Below are 23,168 nucleotides of genomic sequence, written 5' to 3'. Positions count from 1 at the left end.
CCCCAAAGAGAGCGAATACAGTACGGTTCCGTCAATCACGTATCAAGGACATTTGCTTATTCTATCCACCAAGCTTGATCCCAATTCCTCCACTCCAAGTGTTTTCCAATATTTCCCCCTCCGACTCCCCACAATGTCAAAAGTGGTCGGGATTTGAAATAAGAGCTCTGAGACATGAATTCTAAATATCAAACTTAATTAAGATCCGATCACCTATTCGTAAAATAAAAATTACCCAATTTTCACGTTTTCCAAGAATTCCGGTTTCCCCCTCCAACTCCCCCCAATGTCACACGATCTGGTCAGAATTTAAAATTAGAGTTTTAAAGCCCAAGACCCTTCAAAATATCAAATTTCATTAAGATCTGGTTACCCTTTCGTGAGTTAAAAGTACCTCAATTTTCAAAATTACCCCCCCCCCAACTCAACCAAAGAGAGCAGATCGGGTCCGATTATGTCAGTCACGTGTCTTAGACAGGTTCTTATTCTTTCAATCAAGTTTCATCCTGATCTCACCGCTTTAAGTATTTTCTAAGATTTTCGGTTCCCCTCAACTGCCCCCCACCAAATTACGCTGGATCCAGTTGAGATTTAAAATAAGAGATCTGAGTCACGAGGTCCTTTAAAATGCGAAGTTTTATGAAGATCTGATCACTCCTTCGTAAGTTAAAAATACTTCTTTTTTCTAATTTTTCAGAATTAACCCCCCCCCTCCCCAAATAGAGCAAATCCGTTCCAATTATGTAAATCGCATATCTAAAACTTCTGCTTATTTTTCCCACCAAGTTTCATCCCGATCCCTCCACTCTTAAGTGTTTTCCAAGTTTTAGGTTTCCCCCTCCCAACTACTTTGCCAATGTCTTCAGATCCGGTCAGGATTTAAAATAAGAGCTCTGAGGCACGATATCCTTCTAAATATCAAATTTCGTTGAGATTCGATCACCCATTCGTAAGTCAAAATTACCTAATTTTATCAAATGAAAGTTCTTAAGTCGAACTGGCCAGACATGACAATAAACAACCAAGAGAGATAAAACTCTACAAAAAGAAAACTTCAAACAAGACGCCGGCCAGTAGAATTGAAAGACTAAAACAATGCAGATATTTCGCCTGTATCCAAACAAGGCGTCTAGCACAAGATAGAAAATTAAAAGAAAACTAATCTAGAAACAAATAAAAACCACCACCAATAATAATAAATACAATTGTCGCTACTAATTCACGTACGGAAAAGCAGCTATTCGAGCTCAATGAGAATCAAAGAGCAACTGAGGAAAAATTATGAAAATTGAAACTTGGTTAATTAAGTAACTCAAATAGCTGCTTTTCCATACGTTTCTAATTTCTAACTTAATCGATTTCTAATTTAATCTCGTCCGGTCCCTGATACGCCAGCCAAATTTCATCGTCCTAGCTTACCTGGAAGTGCCTAAAGTAGCAAAACCAGGACCGACTGACCGACAGAATTTGCGATTCTATATGTCACTTGTTTAATAACAAGTGCCATAAAAAACTTGCCAAAATGAATTATAATATCAAATTAGAAAAGAATATTAATTATTTTGACAAACAGGGAAATCAATTTTTTTATATTTACATATTTATTTATGTATTTTTTCTCGAAAAAATGCTCCATAGTTGGTCTGAAAACAGGCATATCAGCATATCTATCCCTGAAAAAACAATGTAGGTCGGTCATGACCTTGGGAAAATTGGCTTAGAGCCATTTTGATTTGAAAAAAAATTCACAGGAATGACTTTGCATTCATATGCATGTAAAGAGCAACTTATATAATTTCTTTCATTACTGATTGTATCATTTGGGTATCTCTAACACATACAAAAATAAACAAGATGAAGAATAGCTCCAAAAAGCTAAAGGAAAAGGCTTGGAAAATGTGACAACAAGATTAGAATCGAATCGCACACAAAAATGTTTCACAACGAAATCTGTGGTTGGAAGACAAGTCAAAATTAAAATGGAATGAAGCAAAATTTTATTTTAGCATGTTTCCAAGGAATCTTCTTTTTATGGCACTTGGTATTAGCCAAGTGACATATAGCAATCGCCAATTCTGTCGGTCTGTCTGTCTGTCGGTCTGTCTGTCTGTCTTCCAGGTAAGCTAGGACGTGGAAATTTGGCAAGCGTATCAGGGACCGGACCAGATTAAATGATAAATAGTCGTTCTTCCGATTTGACCATCTGGGGGTAGTGGGGGGCCGGTTCATTCCCAAATAATAGAAAAAATGAATTATTTTTAACCTATGAGCGGGTAATTGGATCTTAATGAAATTTGATATTTAGAAGGATATCGTGGTTCAGAGCTCTTATTTTAAGTCCGACCGGATCTGGTGACATTGGAGGGGAGTTGGGAAGGGGAAACCTAAAACTTGGAAAACACTTAGAGTGGAGGGGTCGGGATGAAACTTGGTGGGAAAAGAAAAACGGGTCCTGGATACATGATTGACATAACCAGAACGGATCTGCTCTCTTTGGGATAGTGTGGGAGGGGGTTAATTCTGAAAAATTAGAATATATTTAAAATCAGCATAAAAATCCAATTCTTTTGATATATCTATTAGCATTGAAATTCCGTTTTTTAGAGTTTCGTTTACTATTGAGCCGGGTCACTCCTTACCACGTTCGTTACCACGAACTGTTTGATGATTCCCTGACTCTAAGAGCTTACGCGTGAAAGTTTCAAGCCGTTTGGGAAAAAGTTTACTTTGGCCTTTTTATTAGCCTTTTTTGGGGGATCTACTTTTTTTTCATTTCTTTTATTTCCTAATCTGGAGCCCACTGGATTTAAGGATAAAAGCTTTCTATCGACCAGAAAACTTTTATGGCGCTATTTTGGCTCCATTTCTGGGAAAACTATGCCCTAATTTTTTTTTTACATTATATTTTTTATTAAAGAACTCTTTATTAACTACTAAATTACAAAAAAGCATAAATACATACAACCGTCGGGGGAAGGCTCAAACAGCCTGATGTTGGATGGCTGCAATCCTCTAATTCTCAATCTAATTAATTAAAAAAAAAACACTAAAGAAGGACAAAAACACTCTCACTCAATTTCCACTTAATACCAGAATATACATAAAAAAGGCTAACAGTAATAATATATAAACAAATAACTCCCCACTCCCAATAAATGTTTTTTTAAATTTTAATTTAAAAGACCCAATATGTTCAGCCTCCCTAATGGAACCATTATATAATATTGTAATATAATATAATATTGTATTACATAGCATTATATAATATAACATATTGGAACTAAGGGAACCATTAGGGTCCCCTTGGATCAGATATGTATCGCTTTAAGTTTCATTCATGCAGCAACCCAACTACGCGATGACCAGAAGGTTTCCACAGGTACCTTGTGTACTTCTGGCAGAGCCTTTTCCGGAGGAGGGGGCAGTTTGTAACAATCTCTTGAAATTTTTGACTAATTCGTAAAAAAGTAACAAAAATGGATATAACCAAATTTCTTGTGCATTTTGTAAAGTTTTTTAATATAGACCCCACCCCCTACAAAAATCCTGGATACGGCCTTGATATCTGGAGGTACTATAAACACCAAGGTCTAAGTAATATCTTCTGAAATGCAGAGTTATATTGCATTTTAGAAAAGGATATGCAATACAGGCCGGTGATTGACTTAAGCAAAATCATTGACGGGCATTGTTTGCCAATTTTTTCAGCACAAAATCTGAAAGGTGAATGAATGCAATTTCGACTGATAATGTAGAAAAACCAACTTCCTTTACTATCTCGTGATTTCATTGCAAATCACGACTTACTTTGAGGTTAATTTCATTTTCAGGTTCATACAATTTGTAAAATTTCCAAATAACATCTCTCACATTTCTACAACACTCTTTTTAAACCCTTGTTTTAATTTAAAACACTCTTTATTTTTTGTCATATGCTTCTTTCACATTGCTACAATTGCATCACCACCTATCCTACTTCCCTGTGTAATAATGTATTTTTTTTTTCATTTTGCTTATCATTTTCGCACCTCAAACAATTTACAGATTCCTCAATTCCACATTACGGCCTGCTTTAAACCTCTAATAGCTGATAATATGATCAGGAGCACGCTACTAGACTGAGCACAAAGCAACCACTCATTTGGAATCTTCAAAAAGTACAGCACAAATTTCTAGCTAATAATGGAGTTTATTTTTATCTTCAGGTTTTCTCAGGATTTGATGTCTCTGGATTAATTTAGATCAGTGATTCCAAAAATGGTCCAGGTGGACCCTCAGGGGTACATAGGACGCTTGACGGGAGTCTCCGTTGGTGTGACAAAAAAATGGTAGTTCACAATTAGTTAAAGGAGGTCCACAAAATTTTATCGGTTTTCGATAGTGAATAACTAAAATCTTGACCTGGCTTCACCTATTAACGTAGGAAGATCTTATCTTAAGAAGCTAAGCGACTTTTACTTGTAAAAACTTGCATATTTTATATTCACTACAACATGCCGAGACTTGCAAAGCACTGCCGCTGCCGTCACCGCCTTCCTCAGCGCTTGTTTAGACGTAAAAAGGGACGAAATAAGACTTGTGGTGAATGTGCTTGTGATCTTTCATGAATTTGTTTGATTCTTCACCAATATAAATAGAAATGCTGAGGATAAACGTTTTTCCTTAGTTTCCGAATTTTTGAAAAGAAAAGTAAAGTGATTCGATGTTTGTATTTAATTTATCATTTATTTTAAACGTAAAAACCAGTCATTTTCATAAAACTCTATTATTGATCTTAGCGATTTTATGCTTTTAAGATAAAGAATCAGTTTGTCGACAGTCCTTCGTTTATTTAATTGCAATAATTAATTTATTAATTTAATTGCTCCTTTTCTGTTCAAATAGCAATATCCTAATAATTAAGACCGCCATAATTTATTAAAACAATGTTTTTTTAATGTATAGGTAGGTAATTGACACGAAACATGGCTAAATAAAAAAAAATGTTGGCAATACAGTGTTGATTATTGAAAATTTGGTTTTCTACCATCAAAAGCAGACAAGCGGTTGCCCATATGCCTTTTATACAATTTAATTTTGAGCAATGACTCAATGAAACCATCGAAGCTCGAAGGTCATCTAAAAAGGTGTTATCCTGATATAATAGGTAAGGATTTGGAATATTTTAAAAAATAAAAGGAATAAAAAATTAAAAAAGACCCACTGCGCACAGTATGTTTGCTTCAACGTCTGAAAGAAACGATGATGGCTTGGTAGCATCTTACAATATTTCACTACTTATAACGAAATCTGGAGAACCACACACCATTGGAGAACAGTTAATTTTACCTCCTATTGAAGATGTTTTAAAAACAGTTCTCTGCAAATCTCTATTCGACATACTCAAAAGAATTTCTTTGAGTAACAACACTGTACAAAGACGATTTGATGAAATCAGCCCTGATATTGAAAGTTTTTATGTAATTATCTGCAAACAACTAATTTTTCTATTCAACTGGACGAGTCAACCTAACCCAGTAATGAAGCATTATTATTGGCATATGTCCGATTTGTTATGGACCAAGAAATTCATGAAGAGTTACTATCCGCAAAAACTTTAAAGACGGACGCGAACGGTGAACGAATATTTATTGTCCTGAGTGATTTCTTAAGCAAAAATGCATTCCATCCACAAATGTTATTTCGGTGGCAACAGATGGAGCTCCTGCCATGGTCGGGCAACATCGTTGGTTAATAGGCCATCTTATAATAATTATACCAGAAATGGCTGCATTTCAATCCACCGACAACGTTTAGTTGCGAAATATTTGAGAGAGAAATTGCATCAATCACTTCAATCAGTCTCACATGCGGTGTGTTCTCTCTTGCCTGTTTACGTCTTTTGTAGTATGTGCTGACGAAATTCCTAATGTCAGGTGAACTGTTAAAAAGATTTAATAGTATTTTGGACACCCCAACCAAAGTATAACAAGTAAGGTCTTTAATTCAATACTAATAAGTCTAATCTGATTCAATTGAATAAAAATATTTCTTTTTTTTAAAAGGGAAATTTTAGGTCCTTAAACTGAGGAGCAAAATGTTGATTGTAGTACAATTTTAATAAATTTTTGGTTGACATAAACGCATACCTACCAACCTTCCCCATAAGATCTCGAAGGGTAATTCAAATTTCGCCCGATCAACAAATTTTTTACCTTGAAATTCCTACAGACAGTTTCCCACAATTGTCACCTACTGGTTGAACATAATTTATTTCTGTTTCATACATAGGTTTCATTTCTCTTAAGATTTGTTGAGACTACCTGTCAGCTCGATATAACACCTTCTTCTCCCTACTATCCCACTCAAGCAGGGATGTACCCAGAGGGCGGGGGGCTCGTCCCCAAGAAATCCCTAATTTTCCCCAGTTCCTGACAACTTTTTATTGAAACCTATAATAAAAGTGATAATTTTATTATTATCCCTCCCCCTTAAAACAAGAGCTAAGAGCTCATATGGAACTTGTGACAAGGCAAGAAGAGCTGAGAGCCAAGAGGTTAAGCGCCAGAGCGAATCTGTTCCGCATATGCCAATCATGTATCTAGAACTTGTGCTTATTATTCCCACCAAGTTTCATCCCGATCCCTCCACTCTAAGTGTTTTCCAAGATTTTAGGTTTCCCCCTCCCAAACCTCCCCCCCCAATGTCACCAGATCCAGTCAGGATTTAAAATAAGAGCTCTGAGACATGATTTCCTTCTAAATATCAAATTTCATTGAGATCCGATCACCCGTTCGTAAGTTAAAAATACCTCATTTTTTCTAATTTTCAGAATTACCCCTCCCCCCAACTACCCCAAAGAGAGCGGATCCGTTCCGGTTATGCCAATCATGTATCTAGGACTCGTGATTATTTTTTCCACCAAGTTTCACCCCGATCCCTCCACTCTAAGTGTTTTTCAAGTTTTAGGTTTCCCCCTCCCAACTCCCCCCCCCCAATGTCACCAGATCTGGTCGGGTTTAAAATAAGAGCTCTGAGCCACGATATCCTTCTATATATCAAATTTCATTGAGATCCGATCACCCGTTCGTAAGTTAAAAATACCTCATTTTTTCTAATTTTTCAGAATTACCCCCCCCCCCCCCAACTACCCCAAAGAGAGCAGATCCGTTCCGATTATGTCAATTATGTAAATGGGACTTGTGCATATTTTCCCATCAAGTTTCATCCCGATCCTTCCACTCTAAGTGTTTTCCAAAATTTTAGGTTCCCCCCATCCAACTCCCCCAATGTCATCAGATCCTGTCGGGATTTAAAATAAGAGCTCTGAGACACAATATCATTCCAAACATCAAATTTCGTTAAGATCCCATCACCCGTTCATAGGTTAAAAATACTTCATTTTTTCTATTTTTTCCGAATTAACCGGCCCCCACTCCCCCCCAGATGTTCAAATTGGGAAAACGACTATTTGTAATTTATGCTGATCCCGTCCCTGATACGCCTTCCAAATGTCATCGTCCTAGCTTACCTGGAAGTGCCTAAAGTAGCAAAACTGGGACCGACAGACCGACAGACAGACAGACCGACAGAATTGGCGATTGCTATATGTCACTTGGTTAATACGAAGTGCCATAACAAGCTTTCTACTAAGAGGGAAAATATCAATACTGAAAATGAACAGAAATTTATACGTCTTTTATGGGGTTTACCCCCTGTGTAACAAATCTGTTTTCATGCGTTCTTTTATAGAAGCTTCTAATTGAGTAACCCTTGTCTTTCAGGAGTTGTTTTTTAAAAAAAAAATAGGACATACTTCAAACTAGCAAAAGAGTGAGGAAAGAAATAGGAAGAAAAGATTTGTCGAAGAAAATACGAAATTGTTGGATTAACTGTAAAGATATCTAAATTTTGAGGGTGGCATATTGTGTTGAAGCAGCACAGCTCCTCTTTTTTCATATCTGAAGTGCTGAAACATCGGCAGAACCTTTTTTTCAAATTACAATTTACTCTACATGTTTTAGGGAATTTTTCAAGTAAAAAAAAATAATTTACATAATTTTTTATAGCTTTAATTGTTTTTGTATGACTCTCTTTGTTGCTGTGTTTTATGTCTTTTTTCATCTATTTTTTTTTCTTTGCAGGGCTGACTGAGTTAGACCTCAGTTACAACGAAGTGACTGACGTATCTTTGGAGTCAGCATTTGCGTCCTGCTCTTTAAAGAAACTTTCTTTAAGAGAATGCTCTCAGGTTTGTGATTGTCTCTCTTTGCGTAGATACATAGTGCATACATAGTGTTTACATATACTCTCAAAACCTCCAAAAATTTATTATTTTGCTTAACATTCATCTAGACCGCTCAAATCCTTAGTATAATTTGAGTCTAGGAGAGTTCAACTTTTCCACTTAGTTCCCTGCTTCTCTGTAGCTTTTGCTCTGTTCTTTAGGATAAAGTTCATCAAAACTATCTATATAAATGGGGATAGAACGCACCGCTGCTCAGCTCCTGTTCAGTTCAAAACTAGCCACTAACCCAGTAGCCTAGCTTAACCTTTGCATTTTTATTTTTGGACATATCTTTTATCAGTTTTGCACTTATCACTTTAATATTTATATTTGGTATTCCATGCAGGGATAGAACCTTCTTTAAAGATCTTCTGGTGGCTGAAGTAAACGCTTGCTCACAGTATAAAAAACTGATGACTAAAGAGGTTTGATAACACAGACACTTCTCGCTCATTAATATAAAGCGGACATTTGGCCTTTGGGACATGACCTCTTCCTAAAGTGACGCTGTTTTTCTCTTAAAGCTTTATCCCAGAACTTTTAGTCACAATGGAATCATTTGGCAGATCTTTACTTGCGATACATCTTTCCTATATAGGCGTTTAGTTGAAGTTTTCTAAAATTGCTATATACTTTCCTGTTTTCAAAAAATATACTGTCACTATGTTCAGTAATTTATCTGTAGCTTTGCAACCACCATATTCAAAAGACTCCTTTACCAGACTAACAGTGCCATATTGATTATTGTTTTAATTCTCTAAGTAATGTGTTTAATCCTTCGTCACAAAATAATTCTCCTTTCACTTCCATAGTGTCAAATACTTTAGCAGGATGTGCTGTTCTGACAAATAGCAAAACCTTGCAAAAGGCATAAAAAAGGAACTTCATCATTATATACTTCAATGTATAGAATTTATATATCGGATTTTATAATGATAAATGATGATAAAATATCATCTTTTAAACTGTTTATTGTTTTCTGTCGGTCCTTTATATTATTACATAGTATATGAGTTTTGTTAAAAGTACATAGGGCAGAAATACCCTATAATTTACTGTGTAAAGAACAATAAACCTTTTTTAATCTATTCTTACGCACTCTTTTCATTTTTCTGCAATTTAATTTTGACCGGTTTTAGATTTAAATTCATTGATGATGTTTGAATTTTTTTCGAATTTTCTTCTAATTCTTGATTACCGACTGTGGTATTGTGAACCTTGCAGCTCAACCAGAATTATTCAAGCAATCTATAGAAGAATTGAATTTGAGTGGTTGCTACAAAGTTACTGACTGGGGTTTGTCTTAACTACTTCCGGAATTAAAAAGACTACGCGTCCTCAACTTGAAGGTAATTTTTAGTTGGTTGTTCCCATTTTTCAGGATTTTTTTCAATAGATTGTATCTTCGACATTGATGCATTATTTTATAGGTAGCCTTTACTTATTTAAAACTTCTGTTTATTTACTTTTTATAACATTTATTTAGTTAAAGAGAACAAAGACAGGGTACCAAATAGAGAAAAAGACTTAAAAAGGGGAATAACAAAAAAGACATCATAGTATTTGTCAAACCGTTGATGAAGATCACATATTAAACTCTGAACAACTTTTGCATACATAACACTTTAAATATCACTGTATAAGAAGGGTTTGTCACAGATGAAACTGACTTTATGAAACGGTTATACTGTTTAGCAAGGATTATTTTGTTGAAACTTTTTTCTTTATTTCGAATTATTGAGACTTAAGACAGACAATGCTTTCTTTCAAGATGGGAAATAAGAAGCATACAGGTTTGTTTTAGTCATCGTCTAATGGAAAGACCAAGGTAAAGAAGTTGTTGTACTATCTTTATGAAAGAAACACCCCATATGGCCCAACGAAGTGGGACGAATTGTTTTTTTGACCAATTGTTGACCGAATTGTTTATTGACCAACGAAGTGGGACGAATTCGAATTGTTCAACGAATTGTTCCGTTTTAAAGGAAGAAGCTCAGATTTTCCACAGTTAAACTCACTACCCAATTTAAAACATTTATTCCGAGTAAAATTATAGTTTTCCATTGTACCTTAATATTTTCTGGAAATTTCAACTTCATTCCATTACCGCTCCAGAGATGTTGCAGCTGCAGTATTTTGTCTTCCATCAAACTGAAATGGAATATATGTCTTTTTTGACTACACTGTCTTCAATGAGCAACCGGTCAGTCTCTCATTTAGCTTGAAAACCCTAACACTTATTTGATTCATAGATGGCGCACCATGTCAAAATTTCCAATTAAATATTAGATGTGAGAGTAGTGTAGAAGTGGAGCGTCTTTTTCTCACTTTAGTTTTCAAATAATACAGATTGAAATCCTTGCAGGAATTTTTACCGTAATGAAATAATTAGGAAGTGTAATTTTTTTAGGTTAATCATATGTTTATTTGAGCGATGCTCTCCATATGCATCCACTAAAAATTTTTGGTGTATTATTGTTACTAAAAAAAAATTCCTAACTATAAATATCAACCCGATATCATGTATTTTACAGTAAAAAAATCTAGAAAAGCTATGAATATTCCTGATTTGAATAATAAAAAAGTGATAGCATTTATAGACAAATAGAAACTGTTTTTAAAATACTTTCCCCACCAGAGAAGTTTTTCAAATATAAGTAAAAAGTTACAATTAACAAATAATATTCATTTTTCCCTTCTCAAATATTGTCTTTAATAGTTTTTTGAGGGTCTATTCTCATTCTTTGTGTTAATTCCATAGAAATTAAACAACCGTATACGTCTTAACATATTGAAAACACAGGAACTCAATCGTTAATGATAAAGGTCTGTATGTGAAGTGAGGCAATTTTAGCACTTAGAGGACGCCAAATTTGAAAATGCAGAACGAGTATGAAAAGTCCATAGAAAATGAGCGGAAAACGTACACCATCATGGAACTTTCCTGATTAATAGCAATCGACAAACACTACCAGTAAATCGCACATGACCTTTGGTGAAAAATACTACCAAAATTACTTAGGTATTAAACCCTAATATGTTAGCTAATAGAAATTGAAAAGGATAGGTAGTATAGATGACATACTGATGAAAAGTAAACTACTGTTTCAGCTTATACTTCATGAGTTAAACGATAGCATTAGTCTTGATTTGCATGCTGCTAAAATTGTTCTTGCTATGAAGTGTGGGAAGGAAGCCTCTACCGGTACCTAAAGTAAAGAGAAGTACCTTTAAGTTCGGTTGAAGTCATGATCCCAGCTGAAGGGCTGCTAAAAGACGTTCAAAAATATGGTATCCCATTTGGTGTGATTGTGACAAGGCAAGATCTGGTCTGTTTATTTTTTCAGCTTTTTAGAAAGACAAAAAGGAATATACCGAGTGTGTCAGTGACCATAAGCCTGGGAAAGCTGAGCGTGCCTCTGATGAGGCTTTTAAAAGTCAAAATCATATCTGAAAAATGTATAGGATTATTGAGAGCGGTCATAGTAAAGCTAATGTTTGTATTCCTGAAGAGCAATAGCTTTGACATTATTTTGCTGTGCTTGGCCTCTGTAATCTGAATTTAGAAACTGGAGATGATGCCTTATTAAAAAGTAGGCTTGACCCTCTATTGTTTAAACTTAGCATTTTTCTTGTTTTTAAAGTGACGGTTTGCGTATAATCAGGCTTTTGAGGTGTCCTAAAACTCCTGGTTTACATGGTATAGCACCCCAATATCTTCAAAAAGCAAGTGCACTATTGATTGAGCATCTGACATTTTCATTTCAAATATATATTGATACAAATCAGGTACAGAATTCTTTTGGTTCTGGCGCAATAACGAAAATAAAAATAAATAAAAAATGTCAATTTTTGTAGTAATTACCGCCCAACCTCTATTCCTAGTATTTTAAGCAAGGTTTTAGAAAGTCTTGTCCTGCCTCAGATGAAACGTAAATGCGCACTAGATTATAGACTGTTGGGTTTTCATAAGCATCTAAATTGTGCATTTGCGCATCGCTTACTGAAGCGTCCCCTTAGTAATGGTGAAAATTTTGATATTTTGTATATTTGTGCTGTGTGGATATACAAGCAGCAATCGATTTCGTAGTCCGATCAAAAATTGTTTTTGTCTCTGCTTGATTTTGTAGTTACGCACCATTTTCTTGCGTTGCCATCATATTGGTATAGTCCTAGTTACGTCAGGGTTGAACTTGAAAAGGTATTTTAACTGGGCCTGTTCGTATTATTAGAGGACTTAGGAAAGGTTCCATTTAAGTCCTACTACGTTTAGAATTCTCACAACTACTTTGACTAGGACAATTAATGGATAATTGATTGTAATATTTTTGATTTTATTTAGATTTGCTCTGCAAATGATTTCCTGCTTATCAGTTCAAGTCTTTCTACTTTACAGGCAAACTTTGATTCTTTGATTTCTGGTTAAAAGCTCTTAGGACTGAATGTTAATACTATTAAGACTGAATTTCCTACTTATAATGCCCGAGGTAAAGCTATGTCATGTTTATCTGTTATTGTAGCTGGTCAATCAATTATACAGTCTTATTTACTGAAATAACTCAGCCTTGTTTATGGTCCAGATAAGGATAATAACCGTATTATTATTTTTTACATGTCATATGAGGTTTCCGCACCAGCTCTGCCAAATTGGCTGCATTGAAGTATAGTTATAGTAAGTGTGTACTTGTTAAACTGTATAGTGCCCTAGCTCTGCCTCACGCATTGTATATTTCACGACTTTTGGATTTTCTGTCTAAAAGTGAGCAGTTAAAGGTTCGATCGGAGTTTTGTCATTTACTGAAGTTTGTAGTTATATTCCCGCTGCATTACATGTATAGTTTTATTTTGAAATGATATTGCGTTCCAGACCCTTTATATGTAGTGGATTTGATAGATTACAACGTGTTTGAGACAAGCTTAAACCGTTTACTTCATTTTCTGTCAATCAACATTATTTACCACTCCTGTTTGGATTAATGTTGTATTTACAAACAATCACAAAGTAGAAACAATAGGGAAAATCTTTTCAACAAATACAAAGCTTTAGGGAAAAACTTTGTGTTTGTCTGTTATGGAAAGGCAGTGTGGTCTTCGTCGCTAATTTTTTATTATCTATTATTTTTTAGAAGTTGATTTTCCTTTAAATTCTTGTCTTTACTCTTCTTCTTTTTTGTATATTGTAAGGTGGCAAAAATAAATTTATCTTACTGCCTAGATCATTGAATAGCTAAATATCTAAGCTACACATTAATACGATTATTGTTTCAATTATTTCAAGTTTTTACTTCAATCTATGAAACAATTGACTTGTCTACATGTAGATCTTCATGAGAGAAAAATCATTCTATTTGGTTAAATTTGTCAGCTTAGCGTTTCCGGCCTCATTACATATCAATAAAATATTTCTTTTCCTTTACTTCTGACAGTATTACATTTATTATCTAGTTCTTGTCATATTATGTAAGTGTATCAAATTCTATTAGTAGCAGAAATTCCAAAATACAATTCCATGTTTGATGCATAGTTAATGTCATTAAAGCATTCATAAGAATTTTGGGTATTACTTTGAGGGTATTCATCCAGTATTCACGCCAATCATGTAAAAAGCAAATAATATGTCATAAACATTTTGGATTAAAAAAATAGAATAATAATTGCTTGAATGTCTATAAGCGAATAGTTTTTATCAATTTACGGGATTAGCTTCCACTTGTTTTGCTTTATTTCACGGTTCTATTCAATAATGTCAAGGAAAACTTTGCATAGTGTTTTTACCTTAATATTCTTCTAAAAACCAAAAGAAAGCTCATCCCCATTTTAGGTATGAATTGTCCTGAGATGGAGCTAGGGAGCAAAATATGTTTTTATTTTGCAGTCCTTTGTACTTCAATGAGAAACAGCCTACCTGGGTTTGGAGTTAAATTTAGCATATAATGGTAAAATGTCAAAAACATTACGATGAGAACGGCTTTATCTCCTAGTTCCTTCTTAGGTCTGTTCATTCCTTAAAGCTGTGATGTCCTGCGATTTGATTTTGGCTGTTATACAACTATTAATCTAAACAAATAAGTTTCTCTGAGGGAAGTGAACAGCGAAGCTGAGACTTAGAACGAACAAAAATTATTGCTTCACAGCCTGTCTAATATATATGGACAAAACTATTGCAAATAAAATAGCTATTAGTATTTTCCTATTTATTTATTTTATTTAAAACAGGAGAAAGCCATAGGCTTGTCGCTGTGTCTGTAAGATTATAGAAAAGTTGCGTTCTACTGAAAGTACAAAAGCCAAGTATAAAAAACAAGAACATTTATTTAGGAGTCAAAAGCTCATACGTAGCCTGACAGCAACAAACTAACCTATAACGCTTTTTATAGTCTTACCAGCCATAATTTGAGTCAGCCTTCCATCTCTTACAGAGCGGAAATAACAGACGAGAAGGAATCCCGGAACTGACTAATTGCCTTATGCCTCGACAAATCTTCTGATACAAAGACCAATGAGGATCTCAGCTCTACTGTTGTCTGACATTAGATGTTTTTTCAGAAGCCTTGTTCGTTTGGCACTCGAGCTGAAATAAGAGATGGTTTCTCGTACAAAATCTTGCGCATTCTGTAGAATTGGGACATAAACTATCTTTGAGCACGAAATATTAGTAGCATGGCTTACACAGTGAAACTAATCTGCAAGTTGGTAACTGTGCTTTATTTCGCCAGCAGCCCCATTTACCAAGCTTAACGTGCTAGCTGCTTTGTTATAACCTTGGCGGACGCACTTCGTCATGTCTAAGCTGGATTTGGTGAATTCACTTAAAAGTAGCCTGCCGAGGCTTTTGCCGTCTAGTCTTTCTTCAAAATTTCATCGGGTGTTTGCCTTTTCATCTCCAGTGAGCCCTGATAAGGTTTGAAAGGCATCGACTACGGCAACAGGTTCTTCTCGGATTCCGTAACCCTTCTGCCATTTTTAAATATAATGACACGCAACTACCATGAGTTTCCTTGTCTGCCTACCGGGGGTTCGTCAGCAATGAGACACCAAACTCATGATGTGTTCACTTTTCTGATTGCTTGGGACTTTATAAGTTCTCCAATCGTCTCGATTAGTTCTTTTTGGATCTGCTTAATAGTGAATTTTGCGTTTACGGGTGCAATGTCTACAAGCCTTTGAAGCAGCGAATCGCCCCCCTGAACACGATACCAAAATAGGTGACGGAAATTACCATTTTTTCTGCTGTGCCTACATTAGAGCCCTGATTATTGAGCTTGCCATCGTCCCGTTGGCCACAAATGGGTGTATTCTGTGCCCTGCAAAGTTTAATTGTCTCCACAGTGCTTGTAAATAATTCACGGTTCTGGCGTATTTGTTTCATTCTTTCAGAGTCCAAGGCATTGCTGACATCTTGATCCAACAGTTCATGGTACCGAACGTAAGGAGCAACCCGACACAATAGTAAACGAAACTCTAAAAAACGGAATTTTGATGCTAAAAGATACATCAAAAGAATCGAATTTTATGCTGATTTTAAATATATAAGTTTCATCAAATTTACTCTTTGTCATCAAAAGTTACTAGCCTTATAAAATGTGCCTTATTTTAGAAAATAGGGGGAAACACCCCCCAAAAGTCATAGAATTTTAACGAAAATCACACCATCGCATTCAGCATATCAGAGAACCCTATAGCAAAAATTTCAAGCTCCTATCTACAAAAATGTGGAATTTCGTATTTTTGCCAGAAGACAGATCACGGGTGCGTGTTTTTCTTATGGGTCATCGTATCGACCAAGTGGCCCTAGAATGTCGCAAGAGGGCTCATTCTAACGGAAATGAAAAGTTCTAGCGCTTTTTTTAAGTGACCAAAAAAATGGAGGGCACCTAGGCCCCTTCCCATGCTCATTTTTTCCTCAAAGTCAACAGATCAAAATTTTTGAGATAACGATTTTGTTCCGCATAGTCGAAAGCCATAATAACTATGTCTTTGGGGACGACTTACTCCCCCACAGTCCCTGGGTGAGGGGCTGCAAGTTACAAACTTTCACCAGTGTTTACATAAGTATTGGTTATTGGGAAGTGTACAGACATTTTCAGGGGGATTTTATTGGTTTGGGCGTGGGGTTGAGGGGGGATATGTGGGAGGATCATTCCTTGGAGGAATATGTCATGGGGGAAGAGAAATTGAATGAGAAAGGGCGGATTATTTAGTATTACTATAAAAAAAAAAATGAAAAAATAAATATGAAAAACTTTTTTCAATTGAAAGTAAGGAGTAGCATTGAAAATTAAAACGAACAGAGATTATTACGCATATGAGGGGTTCTAAAAATACTTTAGCATGAAGAGCGAGGTATTTAGGAGGAGATAAATACCTCACTCTTTATGCTAAAGTGTTTTTAGTAATTTCAACTATTTATTCTACGGCCTTTCTGATTCAGGGATCATTCTTAAAGAATTGGGACAAAACCTAAGTTTTAGTGTAAAGAGTGAGGTATTAACGAGGGGAAAAACCCCCTCATATACATAATAAAAATATAAGAAATATAAATTATGAAGTACAAAATATAAAGTAAAATATAAAATATAAAAACATAAAGTTTGTTACGTAAGTTAATTCTTATGTTACGTATATTTTTTACTAATAAAAACATTCGTTAAAAATTAAAAGTTCTAGTTGCCTTTTTAAGTAACCGAAAAACTGGAGGGCAACTATGCCTCCTTCCCCACCCCTTATTTCTCAAAATCGTCTGATCAAAACTAAGAGATAGCCATTTAGCCAAAAAAAGAATTAATATGCAAATTTCATTTCAATAATTTATGTACGGAGAGCCAAAATCAGACATGCATTAATTCAAAAATTTTCAGAAATTAAATAAAAAAGAAACAAAGTTTTTGAAATGAAAGTAAAGAGCGACACTAAAACTTAAAACGAACGGAAATTACTCCGCATATGAAATGGGCTGTCCCCTCCGCAATCCCTCGCTCTTTAAGCTAAAGTTTGACTCTTTGCCACAATTCTACTTTTTAAAACAATTAAAAACTTTAGAGATAAGAGTGAGGGATTACGGAGGGGACAATCCATTTCATATGTGGAGTAATTTCTTCTCGTTTTAAGTTTTAATGTCGCTCCTTACTCTCAGTTAAAAAAAAAACTAGTTTTTTTTTATTTAATCCTCTTATTTGAACGACGCTAAAAGGGCTCCAGCTCTATACTGGTAATTCATATAATGCTCTGACTTGGCATGTTTTGTAAGTGTAACATCTTTTCCCCCAGACACAGCCGACCACCCCCTGCCACTATTGGAGGTTCTTATTATGACACAAACACTACACCAAAGTACCTCGTCTTCTTGGTAACGACTCACCACAGCCAGGGAAACTGGACAAGAAGCTCAATGTTAAGTCGACGAGTAACTTCATCCACTTTTCATCTTTGTCGGAACTTCGGCTTGGTTCTTTGGCTTCCATCTTTTCTTAAGAAAAAATTTAATATCTCCAGATGTTAGTCGGTTTGTTTCTTTTAGTACCACTGCGAAGCCGAAGTCAGGGGAGGGCGTGATGCCGGTGTCAAGCGAGGATGATGTACTGAAACTTGGGTCTGTCGTCTCCATCTGCTGCATCTTGGTTCTTGTATTATCTCTCGATCGTTCTGGTAAAAAAACCTTTTTCTTGTTAAAAAAACATTGAAAATCCTAGTGAAGGTAGGCAACTCAAAATAACTGATATTTTTCTCGACACTCGTCGACCGTAAATCGACAGTGTCAAGGCAAATTTGTTTTTCTGAGTTAGCTTTTTTTTAAACGAGTTTATAGGGTCTCATTAATTCTGTCTGATTAGTATATTGACCCCCAGTTCTCAATCAAGTTCTAAATTATCAATTCTGAGTATTCCTCTCGTTACAACCAGTTAGGTCATTTTTTCTTTCTAAAATTCCCCATTAAGCAGTGAAAAATAAGAAAAATTTTCTCAAAATGCGCCCTAAGTAGAGATACATTGTTTTCTTATGATGATATTGTTCACTTCAGAAATGAATGTTCCGCCTTCTCTCAATATATGTCGTAGTGCCGAAACATGGTCAAAATGCTGTTTTTAGACGTTTATTAATAATTTCCATTGCTCTGGTTTAGGTTTAGGATTTGGTTTAGTTTTGTTCTCTGGATTTTTTTTTTGAAATATGGGAAAAAGTATGTTTTTTGAAAGCTGTCGGTTTCTAATGGAGTACCAGGGAATACAAGCGGTTGAAACCTCTTGTTGTAGGGTTTTGTTCTTCTATAATCATCACACTTCGAATCTATGAAATAATTGCACCAAAATGTCAGGAAATAGAGGATGCATTATCAGTTAACCAAAAGTCCTCCCAACTGGGAACGATGGGTGTTTTGCAGACCTAAGAATATTCACATGTTTCGTTGCAGGCGATCACTTCTTTTTTTGCAGATTGGTCCCAAGAAATGTGCTTCTATCAAAGAATCTGTTGGGGTAATAATTAAAAAAATATGGGGGTAATATCGGGGTAGTCAATGACGAAAGGGAAGGAGACAAGGGCAATAAAAAAAATCTGAATAGTCTCCCAAGTTGTCTTGGGAGTCGCCTAGGACTTCGTCCTAGGAAGATGGTATTCTACCCTGTATCTTACTACAGTAAGGAAACTCAATAAGATAGAGCATGTGAATTAGCTCTCCCAAATCCCACTCGGCAAACTTAAATATGAAACACATTTCCCCAAACCCCGTTTTTAATGTGTCTCCTCTCCCATGACCCATCCTCACGCCCCTATCAATAACTCCTGGAAACCGTACACTAAATCGACGCGCTCTTCAGAAAGAGAATCGAAAAAATGTGCCAAAAACCTAAAAAAGAAAACACAATCTGAAGATGAAGATCTGCCCTCAGAATCAGTACTTCAACTAGTAAGCAAGTTTAATTATATGAATAATTTCTTCGAAAACGAGGTTTTTATTATAATTTTGTGACGAAATGATTTGTAAACTGATCTTGCGAGTTGTTTCATGTCTAAATCTCTAACAGATCAAGAACAAATCTTGGGTGAGGGGGCCACTTTACCAAGGGTGCAAATGTGACTCGAGGTGGGCACTAAGTTGATAAGTTTATTTTTAAAAAGATTAAAAAAAGAAAAAGAACGGAATAAGAGTGCCAGAAATATCTTGGGGGAGGGTCGCTCCCTCCGACCCCGTGGATCTGTTCTTGGACTAAATTGCTCTTAACTCTTTCTTTCATTTAATTTCGAAATTAAAATAAAATAATTAAAATAAAGTAAATTAAAATAAAAATAAATTGAAATTAAAATAAATTGAAGGATAGATTTATTCACACGAAAGCCCTATTAGGTCATTTGCTATTTAATTAGTCGTAAAACTAAAATTAAAGATTTATTTGAGGGGGAGGGGGTTTATTATTTGTCAAAACTTGCCTTTCGATTTCCGGATATTTTACTAAAATATCCTTAGATTTCCTTCCACTTTCAGCCATCAGACTTCGTCTCTTATCCATTCTATGCTCGTATCCAGATTGTTTCTTTTTATCCATTTTGAAATTTTAGCTACAAAGCTACTTTTCAATCTAATGTCAAATTGTGAATTGACCAATAGCTATAAGTTCCGGTGTTACCGAATGTTTATCTGGTAATACGAGGAAAAACTGATTCATCGAAATATTAGTTTCTACGTTCGTAAAATAGGAGGAAGCTAGCAGCAATCAAAAATTTTTTGATGCTAATTTTGCAGATGAACCGGCTGAAGGTAATTATTTTTTTTTTCGTTTTAAGTTTCAACTTTGCTCTTTACGTTCATAGGAAAGTTTTTTTGTTTTTTGTTGTTGTTGTTAATTGGTTAAATAAGCAACGAATAATTGACCAAATTGTCAAGTTTACCTAAAAAAAAGTGAAAAAGAACGGAATGAGATTGAGGGCGCAAAAAACTCTAGGGGGTCTAGGCCCCTCCTGTCCCCTGGATCCACCCATAATATACGTCCCCGGAGCATAAACTTACAAACCCTTACCCCTAAGCCCTGGAGGATTTTGTCAACCTTGGAGGCACTGCTATATGTTCTTTGAACTTATTTTCGATGGCTATCTCAAAGTATTCATCAGATTTGTTAGGTAAAAGTGGAATTCGGGTGAGGGGATGTTATTTGGCGTCTATCACTTTTGACCCTTAAAAAGTGAACCAGAACCTTTAGTTTCCAATCAAATGAGCCTACTCTAAAATATATGCGACCACCCTTTCTCCAAAAATCTTACGTACCATGGGGCATAACTTACAACCCTTTCTCTCGTGCTCTGGGGTTTTCTATCAACCATGAAGATCTTGTTATATGATCTTTGTAATATTTTAAATATAATGGCTTATCTCAAAATTTCTATTTGATGCATTTCGGGAGAAGAGGACCGGGTGGCACTAGTTAGCCTCCGATCACTTTTAACTATCAAAAAGGGTTTTGGAACTTCTTAATTCCAATAGAACTAGTCCCCTCACCTCTTCCACAAAAACCTTATATGTTAACAATGGGCAATTAGTATAACTTATAGCCCCTGCCCCTGTGGGCTTTGGGGTGATTCCCAAAAGCCCAAAGATCTTTCAACTCTGTTGAACGAAATGGTGATCATAAATTTTGTTTCGGTATGTTTAGGGAAATTGTGGTCATGAGGGGAGGCTGATTGCCCTCAAATCAACTTGACTCTAAAAGAGGGGATAAAAATTTTCAATTTCCAATCAAATGAGCGCCTTTGGAAGATTATATGACAATCCCTTCTCTACGCTGTGCTTTGGTCAGAAGAAAAGTATACATTGTCCTAACATTGTTCTTTACTTAGGCAGTCCAATTGCTCTGCTATAATTTTTGCTAATATTAAATTACTAATGGGAATAGTCATTTAAAAATTGATATGTCTTCAAAAGTATTTATAAATGGAAAGACAAAGTTTTGAATATTAATTGTCAAATAAAAAGAGTAAATGTGTTATAAAATTAATAATGAATACTTCATATTCCTTTTTTTTATTTTTTTACATATTATTTTACAGTTTAATTGTTTTACATTTTCAACGAAAAAAAAAGATAGAAAAAAGATGAAAATGAACATGAACGCTTAAAGAAATAATTTTTTTAGGTGAAAGCATTGAGAAGCATTTTAAATTAATGTTAGTTTCGTTTACTTGCCCTAGAAGTTTTGTCTCTTTTTTGAAATCTTGAGCTTTATTTTCTCTCCTTCTTTCCAGGGTTGTCGTGGAGTGACTAGCAAAACGCTCGATACTGTGAAGACATATTGTCCAAAGCTTCGATACCTACGTATGTCAGATTATGTCAGACGTATTTCAGAACCAAATTCGTTGGATAGTCCGCCGTTACTGAAATTGGATTTCGTCCCTGATTATGATTTCTAAGATTGTTGCAATATTATTACTCTGACGATGAAGATTACTTCAATATTTTTTTCTCGTGATTTTTTATTGTCCATTAGCACAGTCTCGCAAGCTATGCTTTTGCTGTGCTATCAGTATGATATTTCATTGTTTTGATGATAAAAGTTGTTCTACTACTACTAATCAATAATCTGTATTATTTGTACTATAATCATTGTAACTTTTGCAGTGAAGGTAGTTTTTAGTTTAACGGTCTTTCAAGCTGAGACTGTCTTATTTGATTTTTATTAAGCAATAAGTTGTGGCTGATCGTTTTATATAAGTATTTTCTAAATTCATGTATGTTGTCCATTTTATTTACATAATTAAAGAATTTAGTTCTAAATACGAGTAATTTTTGGAATTATCGAAACTCGCTCAAATTTCTTGAAAAACAAAACAGAATTAAGATGCCTTAAGAAGCTACGTAGGAAGCTTTTTAATGTTGAAATTAAAATTGAAACCCATTTCTTGCAATCTGGAAAAAAATTGCTTAATAGCAGCCTTGCAGACAAAGTTTTTCTTGTGGCTTTTGTTGCCCGAGAAAATTTTTTGCAGCGTCCCCTCCTGACTTGAATATCAAGTAAAAAAGAAATTTTTTTTATCAAAGTGGGAAATCCCCTAGCCCTTCAAGTCACGAGGCTAATGTCTAGGTTGCCCTTTCTCCCCCACCCTTTGGACACCTTTGCTTATAGAGAATTCAAAATTACGAATTGCTGGAATATTATGAGTGTGTATCAAATATACGACATAATTTGTCAAATGCAAGACAACCATAAATATATAAATGAATACCAAAATAAATGCATAAATTCCTATAAATAACTGACTCGATCGCAAAACTTGCAGAAAAGAGAAGAGTACAGCTGATGTTCCTCGTGCCTTCAATATAACTAGATATAACTTGCAATTTACTGAAAACAATTTCTATTTCAAACCATGTGTTTTATTTCTCATAATATCGAAAAATAAAAATAGACTCCATCATAACTGACATTTCTTAAAAAACAGATGAATGTGGATCATCAGTTAACTAATATACCAATCCCTAAGGAAGGCACAGAGAAAGTCAACTCTACTCCTGTTAGTTTCTGCTCGGTTAGAGTCTGAATCCATTTTTACTGTAGCACCTCTTCGTTTCGGGTCTCATTTATCTGTTTATAATGATTTATGGTAGTATTTAGCTTGAAAAATTATTTGACTATTTCTGCTTATCTTCGGCTGAATTTAGTACATTAATTTCCTCTGAAAAAATTTGTGTTATGGATTCTAAGTTAACAATTTTTGGTAATGGATTATTTTTCCTTATTCAAATAATATTTTAAATCTTTTCGGTTTCTCCTCTAAGAATCTGAAATTTTATCTGCTATATTTATGACTGACAAAATCTTTCAAAATTTTTTAATAGTATACGCCCAATGGAATATCCGGATAGACATAGTCTATTTTGGTATAGTTTCACACCGTAACTTACCTTGAAAAAGAAAAA

General features: G+C 35.0%; 1 protein-coding gene across 1 annotated transcript; it reads left to right on the top strand.

Annotated features, from left to right (window-relative positions):
- Nucleotides 1–5,019: 5,019 nt before the first annotated feature.
- Nucleotides 5,020–22,019, top strand: LOC136041470 (uncharacterized). The gene is made up of 3 exons (XM_065726163.1): nucleotides 5,020–5,146; nucleotides 8,124–8,230; nucleotides 21,497–22,019. The coding sequence occupies exons 1-3, from the start codon at nucleotides 5,092–5,094 to the stop codon at nucleotides 21,659–21,661; spliced, it is 327 nt and encodes a 108-aa protein (XP_065582235.1). The 5' UTR covers nucleotides 5,020–5,091; the 3' UTR covers nucleotides 21,662–22,019.
- Nucleotides 22,020–23,168: the final 1,149 nt, after the last annotated feature.

This window comes from Artemia franciscana, unplaced genomic scaffold (genome assembly GCF_032884065.1).
Source record: "Artemia franciscana unplaced genomic scaffold, ASM3288406v1 PGA_scaffold_23, whole genome shotgun sequence".
NCBI lineage: Eukaryota > Metazoa > Arthropoda > Branchiopoda > Anostraca > Artemiidae > Artemia > Artemia franciscana.
Note: the sequence above shows the minus strand (reverse complement) of the source record. Positions and strands in the feature narration are given on the sequence as shown.